Raw genomic sequence first — 13,961 nt, 5'->3', positions numbered from 1 at the left:
GTACAATTTTTCATTTCTTGGCTCAATGTATAGCAATCCCCTTGTCCCAAGCCAGCCACGTGGAGATTATGCTTAATACATTTTAAATTCCTCATATCCAACTGGTCACCAATTCCTATTGATTATTATTCATAAATATACCTTAAGTATATATTTTATTATAATTCTCAGGACCAGTGCCTTAGTTCAGGCATGCATTACCTCTCTCTTAAATTATTTTGATGGCTTTTTAACTGACATTCTTGACCTGCATCTTTCTTTGCCCCCCATTCCATCCTCTCTACGTTATTGCCTGTGATATCTTTTGAGAAACTGATGATACATTCCTCTATTTAAAATATGTAATAGCTCCTCATAGCAACGGTTTAAAGTCTAATCTCTTTAGAAAGATATGTAAGTTCAGCCTTCCTCCTTTTCATAAATACCTGATTTCTTTCCAGTGTTAAATACTTTTCCATTCTAGTATCCAGCTTAACAAGGGAATTGTTGCTCCCCAAGTGCTCCCCACTTCATTCTGTTTCTTCTGCTTAAAATATCCATTTTGTTTTGCCTACCTAATGAAACCAACTTACCCTAAAAGGCCCAAGTCTTACAATTCTGTGAAGTCTTCTGAGTCACCATTATTTTTTACTCTATGGCTTCTAGTACTTTGTCTGTGTGTGTGTGTATGTGTGTGTCCTTATCATGTGTGTAGCATGTATCACATTGTACAGGTGATATTTGGCAATTATTATTTTAATTAAGAATTGAGATCATACAAAATATGTTATATTATGATACTGAAATTAAACTAGAAATCAATAATGAAGATATCTGAGAAATCTCAGATATTAGGAAATTAAATAACCTTCTGGCTCGGCATGGTGGCTCATGCCTGTTATCCCAGCACTTTGGAAGTTCGATGCTGGCAGATCACCTGAGGTCAGGAGTTCAAGACCAGCCTGGACAACATGGCAAAACCATGTCTCTACTAAAAATACAAAAATCAGCCAGGTGTGGTGGCAAGCACCTGTAATCCCAGCTACTCAGGGGCTGAGGCAGAGGAATAGCTTGAACCCAGGAGAAGGAGGTTGCAGTGAGCTGAGATCTCTCCACTGCACTCCAGCCTGGGTGACAGAGAGAGACTCTGCCTCAAAATATAATAATAATAATAAAATAAATCATAACAAAGAGGAAGTCACAAAGGAAAGGAGAAAATATTTTGACATAAATATAAATTAAAACTACATATCAGAATGTGTGGCTATAGCTAAATCAGTACTTGGAAGGAAATTCATAGTATTAAATGCTTATATGAGGAAAGAATAAAATCTCAAATCAGTGGCTCAAGGTTTTATGTTAGGAAGCAAGAAAATGGAGAACACATTAAAATCAAATCAGACATACATAGAAAGAAACAATGAATAGTAAAATTGAAAGGACACAGATTATACAAATTATCAATATGGAAACATAAAAAGGACATCACTGCAACTGCTACAGACATTAAAAAGGACAATTAGGAAATACTAGGAGCAATTTTGTAGGGAGATAGAAACCAAAAAGAAACAGTAAACTGAAAACTTTAAGGATAAAAATCCAACATAAATTCAGCAAATGGAAGACACAAACTACCAAAGCTCACTCATGAAGAAATAGATAACAAGAATAGTCTTACAACAAGTTAACACATTGAATTTATATTTTCAAACCTTTTTAATGAAGCATGGGCCAGATATCTTTACTGGTTAATGAAATAGATCATGTAAGGAAGGAATGACACCAATTCTTTTTGTGCTTTTCCAGAATATTGAAGAGGAGGAAATACTTCCCTGTTGATTTTACAGGCCAGCATAACTTAGATACCAAACCAAAGACATTATAAGAAAACAAATCAACATGCCAATATACTTTATGAACATAGTTTTTTAAACAAAATATTAGCAGTTGAATCCAGAAATACAAAAAGAATAATACACCATGATTGAACAGAATTTAGCCTTGAAATGAAGGGCTGGAACAACAGTAAAAAATCAAATAATGAATTTCGCCATATAAAAAACTAAAGGAAAAAATGTGATCAAGCTTGGCAGGACATGGGGGAGGTGAAATGGAGAGAAGTTGGTTAACGGGTACAAATATACATTAACACAGAAGGAATAAGTTCTAGTACTTGATAGTACAGTAGGGAGACTATAGTTAACACTAATTTACTATATATTTTTAAATGGCCAGAAAAATTGAAATACTCCCAACAAAAGGAAAAGATAAATGTTTGAAGTAATTAATAGTAATAGAGGCAAAAAAGTAATTGCAGAATTCAGCATTTATTTATGCATTTATGATTTTAAAAACGAAGAAAACCAAAAATATAAAGGAATTTCCTCCACTTGATAAAGAGAACCTGCAAAGAACACACACACACACACACACACTCTTTATGGTACAAAACTGAATGCCTTTCTCCTAAGACAGGTGAAAATGTAAGATGTCCACTTTCAACAATTCTATTTAATATATTGAAAGCTCTAGTTTGGGTAATAAAGCAGGGAAAATAAATGAAAGACTACAGATTGGAAAGGGGAAAATGAAACTCTATTATAGATGACAAGAATATTTATGTAGAATTTCCTGCAGATTCTACAAAAAAATAGAATAATTGCATTTAGCAAGTCATAGGCTATAAAGTCCATATAGAAAAATCAATTGTATTTCTATATAATCACTATAATCAATAGAAAGTTAAGATGTAAAATAAATTACCATTTGTAACAGCACCAAAACCTGAAGTGTGTTTGTAGAAGCCTAAAAAGTTGTGCAAGAACTATATACTGAAAACTATCAAATACTGATGAACTAAATCAATGAAGTTATAAATAAATGAAGAAATATATCATGTTAATAAATCTGAACACTCGACATAGTAAATTGGTTTATAATTTCAAGGTAAGTTCAGTCAAAATGTCAGCAGGATTCTTTGCAGACATTGACAAGCTGATTCTAAAATGTTTATGGAAAGACAAAGAAGTGGCCCGGCCCGGTGGCTCACACCTGTAATCCCAGCACTTTGGGAAGCTGAGGCGGGCAGATTAATTCAGCCCAGGAGCTGGAGACCAGCCTGGCCAACACGGCGAAAACCCGTTTCTACTAAAAATACAAAACTTGGCTGGTGTGGTGGCACATGCCTGTAATCCCGACTAATTGGGAGGCTTTGGCAAGAGAATCGCTTGAACCCAGGAGGTAGAGGCTGCACTGAGTGAAAATTGGGCCACTATGCTCCAGCCTGGGTGGCAGAATAAGACCCTGTTTCCAAAACAACTACAGCAACCACAACAAAAATAAAATAAAATAAAGACAAAGAAATAGAATAGCCAAAATTATTTTTTAAATAACAGTTAATGGAATCATACTACTTGATTTCAAGACTTTCTGTGAAGCTATAGTAAGACTATAAAATATTTGCAAAAGTACAGAATTAACTCAATGGAACAGAATAGAAAGTCTAGAAATAGAGCCACCAATATATGGCCAAATGACTTTTGAGAAAAGTAAAATTATATTATTTTCCACAAATGTGGGTGGAACAATTAGATATTTGCAGGGAAGAAAATCTGACTTATATCTTGTACTGGATACAAAAATTAATTCATAATGTAACATAGGCCTAAATATATAACCTAAAACTACATCATTTCTAGATCTTATGAGAAAATCTTTGTTAATGTGAATTAAATATTTATTAGATGCAACATCAAAAGTATGATCTATGAAAGAAAAGATGATAAACTCAATTTCACCAAAATTTTTAAAATTCTGTTTTTTAAGACACTCTTACATGATACAGACTAAAAAAATACCAAACACATACTCTGAATAAAAAAAATCTATTCAACTTACAGAAACAGCTCTCAAAACTCAGTGCAATAACCAAACACCAATTTAAAAATGGGCAAAAGTTTGAAGAAATACTTTACCAAATAAGATAGACAGATAGATGGCACACCACACATAAAAATATGCTTAACATTATAATTAAGTGCAAATTAAAACTACAATATAGTACCACTATATATTAGAATGGCAAAAAAATGTGTTGCTAGGAATATGAAGCAACAGGAACTTTTATACATTGATGATTACATTAAATCTGAATTACAGTCTAGAAGCTTTTTGTAACATTAAGCATATACTTACCATGTGACCCCACAATTTCATAAGTGAAGTAAAGCTTATGTTTGTCTGAATCTTGTATGTGAATATTTATAGCAGCCTTATTTTTAATCCCTGAAAACCTGGAAATAATGCAATTTACTTTCGATAATGAATGGATAACCAATCTGTGATATACTCACATAATGAAATACTACTCATCAAGAAAAATAAACTTACACATGAGAAAAATTAATGAATCTCTAATGTATTATGTTAAACAAAATAAACTGAATTAAAACGGCTACATGTTGCATAACTTCATTTGTTGATATTCTGGAAATGGCAAAATTATGGAACAGAAATTTGTCCAATGAGCCCACCACGGATGGTTGAATGGGTTGGACGATGAGACCATTCCGTGTAGATGAGAGGTAAATCTACCTCTTGTAAAGTGAGAGAAGGTTGATTGTGAAAGAAGAATTGAGCACTCTGTGATAACAGGTGCTTTCCTCTGCTGATTACTTTTCGGAGTATATAGGGACATTGAAGACTGGAAACTGTTCACTTTAGAACTGTTTGATCCTGCACATCTCTTGGAATGTCTTTGTTGTACAGTTAAGGGTACATGCAGGCTAACTGATCACCCCTACTCCAGTGTATTAGCCTGATTAAATGTCCCTATGCAAAGGCAAGTATAACTCTAGCAATTAGTTACATTTTGATTTCTCCCAGGAGACACTGAGGTCCTTAACAACAAAGATAATATCTTATTTGCCTTCTATCATCTAGGTTTTGTGCAAGGCCACAATAAACTCCACAAATATATGAATTGAATGAGTGAATCTATAATTCCACTGACTCGAATGAAGCTTAGAATTGTGGTTAGCAATGAAAGAAGTATGTAATGCACTTACTGAGGTCTATGGCTCACAGAACCCCAAGGTACATCAAGAACTGTATCAAAACACCTCATGTACCCCTCAAATAGATACATCTACTATATACCAACAAAATTTTTAAAATAATAAAGCTTTGAAAAGAATTAAATTACAAAAAACATTAATCAGATTACATAGATGTGGTTAATTTTGAAATTGTTGCTTTGTTTTTCATGACTATAAACATTCCTTAAAACAAAATATTACCTGATTTATTGATACATTTTTTTCCAAGCAGTTTGTTCACAGTACAATAGAAGTCATCAGTGCAAAGACACTCTTTAAATTGGAAATTGCTTTCCACTAAGTACTGGATACTCAGGTTACAGTATGATGAATTCCTCATCTTGCAGGGGTCACCTGGATCTCACAATCAAACACATAACACTATAGATATTAATCTGATTATAATTTTGGATTCTTCCTCCCCAAAGTACTTTTAACATATTAACCTGAATAATTAATTAATATGGTAAGATTATCTGGGGTTGCTGCAGGATATCCATATAAGTGACATTTTATGAAAAACATGTATTTTCATTGAATATTTTCCATAATGTACTTTCTATATTAAAACTTTCTGCATTTCAAAATAGCTTTTTCCTACTTAGAATATCATTTCTTGCTTTTCAGTAAAAATAAGGCTACTCTTACAGGACGTGACCAGAATGCTCTCTAATCTTAGCATTTTGTCAGCTTATCTATTTTATTAGCTGTTTTGTCATAATCTGATCTTTTATTTTCATATCATTCTCAGACTATAGAAAGATATGTGCAGGTGGCTCTAAATTTATCATTAAAATTATGTGGTCCTGGCACTCAATAAATATTATTGAATAAGTCTCATAATACCAGTATTTGAATATTTGAATAAGTCTCATAATTACCAATATTTCATTTTCTACATTAATTTAAAAATATGTAATCCTCTACCTGAACATTTTCTTTTATTTATTATTCTGAATAAAACTACCTTAGTTTACTTCATTTGTACATTTGAGAATACACATATTTCAGCTTCATACATAAAATAATTATGCAAATATTATTGCAATTTACTGCAAAAGACTATTTGTATACTGAAATTAAATAAGGTACAATTTGTGACACCTAAATATAATATTTTAACAACATATTTTAAATTGCCTTATAAAATGTAGCAAGAAGTTTAATCATCAAAATAAATAGATTATTTTTAGATTATACTGTAGATAGATTATACTGTAATCTGTATAGATTATACTGTAGAACAATGTTCTACTGTATAAATTGACTATGTTCTACCACATAGACAGTTTATTCTATTTACTTATTCTATTTACTTTATTCTATTTGTAGTTTATACTATTCTATTTACTTTTAATGAAAGGAGTCTTACTATAATGTTCTCATTCAATGCTTATTTAGCTACTTGAATATTCAAAATATATATATTTTTTCTTTTTAAGGAAATATAGGCCAGGCACGGTGGTGCACGCCTGCAATCCCAGCACTTTGGGAGGCCAAGGCAGGCAGATCACGAGACCAAGAAATTGAGACCATCCTGGCGAACGTGGTGAAATCCCGTCTCTACTAAAAATACAAAAATTAGCTGGGCATGGCGGCATGCGCCTGTAGTCCCAGCTACTCTGGAGGCTGAGGCAGGAGAAAGAATCGTTTGAACCCGGGAGGCGGAGGTTGCAGTGAGCCGAGATCACGCAGCTACACTCCAGCCTGGCGACAGACCAAGATTCAGTCTCAAAATAAAAAAAAAAAAGAAAAAAGAAGGAAAATACCAGTCACTCTCCAATCTTCACATTCTCAACTCTTGAACCTCCCCACAAATGTTTGGAAGGTAGGCCAAGTTAAAAACAAAACTATAGCTTTACTTGTTCTTGACATAGAATTGGAAATACCGTATATATGTTTCAAGAATATAAATTGTACATTGTACATGGACAAATACACAACAATTATTATAACAAATCTTATTTTTTCTATTTTATCATTGACATATGTAATCAAAATAACCTTTTATTTGAAAAAAATACTGCCATGGTTCTGAGAAGAATGCATAAAATTGTAGCATTATACATGGTGAGAGAGGTAAGAAAATAATCTGAAATCTTGAATAATGCTGCCCTCAGTAATTAAAGCTCTTTAGTAATTAAGAAAATCCTTTTGTAATTAAATTTGCTAATACATGATTAAAAGTGAATCGATTGGGGGTCAAGATTAAATAAGATACATAGAGAAAAACTTAGTTCTTAGGATAATGACAAAATATCAAATCCTGTTTTTATCTTAGTAAAAATAAATCAGTTGAGTGTATTCTTAGCAACTTGTTTACCTGAATCATTGCAGGCATCTTCCATTACTCTCCAAGCATGTTTACATCCATTTGCATCACGTAAGCATTGCTCTCTTAAATATGTGCAATTATTGGTTTGAGAAGTGTATTCATTTTCCAAGCTTAACCCCATAGCTTGAATAACAACAACAAAAACAAGGTTGTAATATAAATTTGGCATCCATTTTCTTCAAATCTAAGTTATTAATGATAAAGAGCAGAATTATGGAAAATAACATGTAGTGAAATAATTGATGGTGGGAATAACCTTAACCTCCTCTCTAGCTGTAGATCTGTATTTCTTTTTATAGATTCTTAAATGAATATTTTAAATTTGCTCATTTTGACTTCTCATCATCTATTTATTCCTCAACTTATAATTTATTTTTATTACTATTATTCCATTAAAACTGCTCTTAAAAAAAGTCTCTAATTACCCCTTTAAAATCTAACTTAATGGTTTTAAACTTTATCTCACCATTGAGCATTTTGTTGACTTTTTTGTTTTTGAAACTCTTCCTTTGCCAGCCCTCCCTTCTGTTCTCTTGATATTTATCCACTTTGTATTTTCTGACCATAGCTAAAATTCTTCCCAGGATCATTTCATTCTTCTAGTAAAGTATAATTTTAGCTTAGGTTCTCTTCTCAGACCTTTTCTATTTTCATTTTATACATTCTCTGCAGAAAATTCCATGTGCTCTTATGGTTTGAACTAAAATCGTTAGTCTGATGATTCTCAAATGTATAATTTAATCTCAGTATTTCCAGTGTTCCTGTCATAGGTACGTAACTGTTATCTCTACTTGAATGTTTCAGAAACACTTTCACAGGATCTTCATCATCATTGTTCCACTGTGGACCACTACTTCATTCACAATGCCACAATTAACATAAGAACCCAAACTAGAAATCTTGGTTTTGTGGTAGACTATTTTCCATCCTCAACTTCACTCTCCCATATTCATTCTTGCTAAATTTATTGACTTTCACTTTGAGCATTTGTTTAACTTATTAGTCAGTCTGCCTCCAGTTTGAATCTTATTCAGAACCTTATTCAGATAGGTTCTTTGTAACCCCTAATCTACCTGATGTACTATTCTAGTCTTGCCATTTTTCTGTTTTATATCCTTTAAACTATTTCTCATATCAGGGCTCTCATATTCCTCACCATGTGCAATCTGGAAGGTCTCAAGCATTTATCGTTTCCCAAATGATCCATGCTGTCTTCCACCTCTGCATGCCTACTGTCTGATCCCTGATAAGTATTTTCTTTCTTTTTCTTCTGGAATAACCCTTTTTGTTGTTTAAAATTGAACACAATCATTAGCTATTTTCTGGAACCTGTACTTGAATTCTATACTCCCCTTTTTCCACACTCAAATTGAATTTGACATCTTCCATCCATTTACTAGAACTGTGGGGATCCCGCAATCACAAATTTTACTGTTCTGTAGTGTATATATTCATGTGCCTGTCTCCACCACTGGATTGTACAGCTTTACCCACAGACATTAAGGACAATTTATAACTGTATTTTTGTCACCAAACACAATGATGCAGTATAGGTATTCAATAAATGAATATTGACTTATACCCAAGTTATTAGATGTTTATATATAAGATATATAAATAACTGATAACATCTAAAAAATAATACCTTCCAGATATTTACAAGTTACTTTTGCTAGAGGAGAAATCCAGCAAGTTTTCTAAAAACAATCAAGAAAATAGCAATGTTAATTTAATATGTTACACAAGTTAGTCAAATTGATTCTGCAAATATATGAAGTGACACTAGCCAAATCAATTAATAGAAAAAAATACAGGGATTAAAATTGTGTTACAGAGACAGTTGTAGTAACTGTCATCAAGAGAGTCAAGCTATAACTAAATAAGAGCCAAATTATTTGAATTTTTAAATGCTGTTGTTAATTATGAATCACCTGTGACAATGTAGAGTGATAGGCTTCAAGTAAGGCCTTGAAATCTCTCTTTTTTTTAAATCTTACCTCTTTGCAAATCTCATCTTATAAGAAGAATCCAAGACAACTGATTGGACCATGTGTACTACTTGCTGGGTCACTGCATTTGGAGATTAGGCCCATGGGTGTAGCTTGGTAACATTTTTCTTGCTGAGAGCTGGAGTGGAAATGGACATATCAGCTTTCTGTTTTCTCATGTGTTCATGGACAACCTCATCTAGCCAAGCCCTTGTACTCCTTATTTGGCTAGCCCAAAGAAAGAAAAAGAGGACTCTTTTGATCCTAGCACAAAGTTACTCGGTCAAATCCAGTTTTCCAAAGACCCAGAAATAGAAATTTGAAGTCATAAACTCAACTTATAAGAAAATGGTATTTTATTTGCCATTAATCATTATATCTTGTGAAAAGCCCCCTCAAGAATCTTATAAGTGATAATATCCCAGATATATCATCAAAACTTCATCAGTACTTCAGAGTAATAATCACTTAGAAATACTACATGCTATCTTCCCCAAATATGTTTTACTTCCTTTCACATTTTCAGTTTTTAATGTTTTAATGTTTCCTTTCACATTTTCAGTTTTTGGTTGAACAAGCTTCTTAATAGATTATTTTATAGGATTTTCCACACTTCCTACTCAACAAAATCTTGACTCAACTAAGAAAACCACCTCAATGATTTGGTCCACAAGAATCAAGAATGTATTACCTTTCCAAAATCTGTCTTATTCATTCCCGACTATGACTTGTGGTTTTGTATTTAACCTAGGATTTTTCAGGAATTTTCCTGTAATACTCAATGAAAAATAACTTCTATTTTTAAATTAATAAGATGGATAATGCTGCAAATTATATCAGTGTTTTAAAGATGTATGGGGCTTATTATCCTATTAAATGTTCTGAGATTTTAAAATTCATTGTTTTCCACATTTCTTTACCAACAGACATTTTCCTCATTATAAGACCTATTTAGATAATGTCAAACAAGCATTCTAAAAAATATAATATGGGAAATGTTGGTACAACCTATCAAATAGTATAATTTTAGTTCTAACAATGTTAAGAAGTTATTTCCCTCCTTCATGCAACCTGGTGTCAAGTTAATTTAGAAGTAAAAGATGAAAATAAGAGGCCATTGCCTTTTCAACTGAGGTCATAATGAGTCTGTAATGTATTTTGTGAGCTTCATTATATTGCTGCCTGATCTATAAAAATTAAAGTTTCCTATATTTCTCTTTACCACAAAAAAAGAACTAAAGAAATATTAACAATCTTTATAAAAATAAGAAAATATTTTGGGAATAATTACAAAAAGCAAAATTATGGAACAATGGAAAAATATTACTTAAACCAAAGAAAAACTGAAAATATAAGGGATTTCTCTCCTTCTTAACTTGTTTCCTTGACTTAATATGACTCTCCTTTTATGTTCAATACAATTTAAAGTAAACTTCTTTGCTTTCTTGCCCACAATTATGCCTTTATTCATCAAGTATATATTAGCTTAAACATAAGATGCCATATTTTTAAAATTACAATCTAGCTACAGTTACAATTATTCCTTTTCTGAATTCAGTTTATAGATTCTACCAAATGCTAAAGAAGATATAAAATATTCTCCAGTCACACATCTAGCAAATAGATTCATGGATTCTACATTAAATAAAAATAAATTATTTTTCATCAACATCTTATAATACATTCATCGGATCCAATACAAGAGAAGTAAGTCCACACTTGAGTTCTAGGTCATAAAAATTAATGAAAATATGAAGCATTTTGATATGGTGTTAAGTTGTTTTACTTCACTAAATTACTTCTAGTTAGCAAATATTAACACTGTAGTTAAATTGAATGTTTTAAATTAATCTTATTTTTGTTTAATTTCAAAGCAAAATAAATAAAATAGATAATAGTTTGAAATTTTTCATCTTATAACTTGTAAATAGATACTGGAAGGTTTTATTTTTATTTCTAAAAGGTTCTAACACATGTGTGAATTCCATTAATCCTAATAAGTAACTCAAAGTCATTGGGTCATTCTATACAATAAAACAGAAACAAGCTGAGAGATTAATACAATTTTCACATTCTGCATTATCTATAGAGTTAGAAATAAGTGAGTAAAAGTGAGTGTACATTTTTGCAAGAAGAATAAACCATGTTAAAGCATAAATTTGTAATTTACTTGGTACTTCATATTATAAGCCCCTGTTAGGCTTAAGTGTGATAGTATTCAGTTTACAAAGAATTAGTATTATGAATAATTCAGATAAACCAGAAGCACCATTCACTTACCCAAGAAAATAAATACTATCATGCTGGACAACTCACGGCAGTTCACCTGGAAAAAAAGGCAGATGCGTTTCTTCTGACAACTTTCTTAAGAGTAACTGTCCAGAATAAGGCTTCAGCCTCTGTGTTTGCTTCCTAAAGGCATTACCAATTCAAGTCAGCTTCCTATGTCATCATTTCCTCCCCAGTGTTTCCTAAGTTGTGAACTGTTCTAATTATATTCAAATTCGATTATTCTCCTGAGGGTGCTGGTCTTGAATATTAGGATATTATGCCTCTAAGAAAGCCCATGAGCCAAATACTAAGAGAAATGATACATAATCTGCACGTTCATGAAAAAGGTTTATTTTCCTTAACTAAAATACAACACTACGTAAAAGCCTCCCAAATATGACCCAAAATTTTCAAAGACACTTGAGCATACTCAGTCTCCACTTGTTTAATTAGCCTCATTAAGGCAATTTCATGTCATTTGAGGATAGAGAAGAGCCGAAAACGCATAATAGCCGTAGAAAATGTATGCAAAATCCAAGTTCTACTAGAATTAGCCTGATATACCTCAAACATACTGGGAAGCTGCTTCCCAAACAAAGAATGTTGTATTACATGTGCCACAAACCCCAGTATGCTTAAAAATTATGCCACTTCAGCTACAGTATCTAATACCCTCCAAGTACAGCTACAGTGTAAAAAACATACTCTTCCCAGTGATGCAGAAATTCTATGTTCCACTGGAAAGATAATCATCTACATTTGTGTGCATCACTTGACAACTATTTTTTTTCCTAGTTTCAATGAAGGGACTTATTTATCTTATGTCTTAGTTTGGCTACGCCCTTCCTCATGTAAACCTACAGCACATCATCTTTCTTGGGGTGTCATGAGACTTCTATTTCTAAATCACCTGGAGGCCTTTCTAGAATGAATGCTTAAAAAATAAAATGCTGCTTTGGCAAGAAATTAAGAAGAGATAGGGATGGGAGAGAAGTATTTGTGCAGTTACACCTTTGAGTTTTTGATTGCATATTGTTCATGTTTATTTTATACCAGTAGAGAAGTTATACTATATTTTGTTTTCAGCAGGCATAATGAAAAAACACAGACTCTAGATTCCAAGAAACAAAAATTATAACACTGCTTTTCTCTATAGATCTAGATGAGTGACTTAGCATTGGAAGTTATTCACTCCTTTGTAAAATGTGTCAATTGTATGAATTCTTGCTGTAATATAAGGTATGTATATGAGGGGCTTATATCACAAAAAAATTGATTATATTACATTCACTGACTTAATTATTACATAATAGAAGGATTATAATATCATAAAATTAATCAATCTTTTCTTCTTTTCAAGGGCTTGAGTCACTAAACTTTCCTAATGACTTCTACCAAGACAAGCTTAGATATAAGCCAACTTAAAAGGACTTAAACTAGGACAGAGTTGGTTACTACCATAGTTGAAGAGTCCGTGGGAAGAATTAATTTCAGGTGTGTTTTAAACTGTTTTCTCTGGGTCTAAGTTGTTTGTTTCCTCCTGTCTCTTACCTGCATTCTTCTCTACCAGTTCTATTCCCAGAAAGGCTATTTCCTTCTAGTGGGAAGATGGCTGTGAAGCCCTTGGCAAACATCCTTCTCTCTTAGAAAGCAGGGTAGAAAGTGTGATTCTTTTACTATTAAAGTTGCAGAATTAAGTCGCATCAGTTCTAGATGTGTCAAGTGCCAATCAGTTTTACAAAAGGAACTTACCCCATGTCCAGTATCATAGATACAGGTTGTCAGTGTAGTTGGCCCTTTTCAAAGCACAGAATCTGATGGTGCAGAAGGTGTGCATCACGAAGGAAAATTATGGTATTAGAAGAAGCAGCTGAAGGGATCTTGGGGCAGCAAAAACCACATGCTTAGTAATGTATCTAAGTGCTGAGTTTAAGAAGAGCAACCACAAGGAAAATAAACTTATGAAACAAAGGAAGAGAATAACATAATTTTCTGTTCAAGGAAGGCGATATAGTTATGACTTTCTAGAGTGCAGTGATCACAGAACCTGAATATAAGACCCTGTGAATGGTGCTAATCTTTGCCAGACAAGTACAGCTGCTTAGGTCTATAACTTATAGGTATAGAAAGCACCTGTGGTCATATAGCTGTTCATCCAACACAAAATAATATCAGCTGTGTTACCACTGAATGCCTGTTCATTGAGCCATCAGTCCTCTTTGTGTACAGACTCCTTCTCAGGATAATATTTTCAGGGCAAAAAAAATTTTAAAGATCATAAAGGAAATTAAG

General features: G+C 32.6%; 1 protein-coding gene across 1 annotated transcript in view; it reads right to left on the bottom strand.

Moving 5' to 3' along the window:
- GFRAL (GDNF family receptor alpha like) overlaps positions 1–11,786 on the bottom strand; it is a 68,654-nt gene extending 56,868 nt beyond the window's left edge. Inside the window, exons 1-3 of the mRNA XM_003828933.5 lie at positions 11,679–11,786; positions 7,399–7,533; positions 5,277–5,435 (exon numbers count right to left, since the gene is read on the bottom strand). Coding sequence (XP_003828981.3) covers positions 5,277–5,435; positions 7,399–7,533; positions 11,679–11,700 — 316 coding nt within the window. The 5' untranslated portion in view covers positions 11,701–11,786. The remainder of the gene's footprint in view (positions 1–5,276; positions 5,436–7,398; positions 7,534–11,678) is intronic.
- Between the last annotated feature and the right edge of the window lie 2,175 nt (positions 11,787–13,961).

Source organism: Pan paniscus, chromosome 5 (assembly GCF_029289425.2).
Source record: "Pan paniscus chromosome 5, NHGRI_mPanPan1-v2.0_pri, whole genome shotgun sequence".
In the NCBI taxonomy this organism is placed as follows: Eukaryota; Metazoa; Chordata; class Mammalia; order Primates; family Hominidae; genus Pan; species Pan paniscus.
This window is presented reverse-complemented; position numbering and strand designations above follow the sequence as displayed.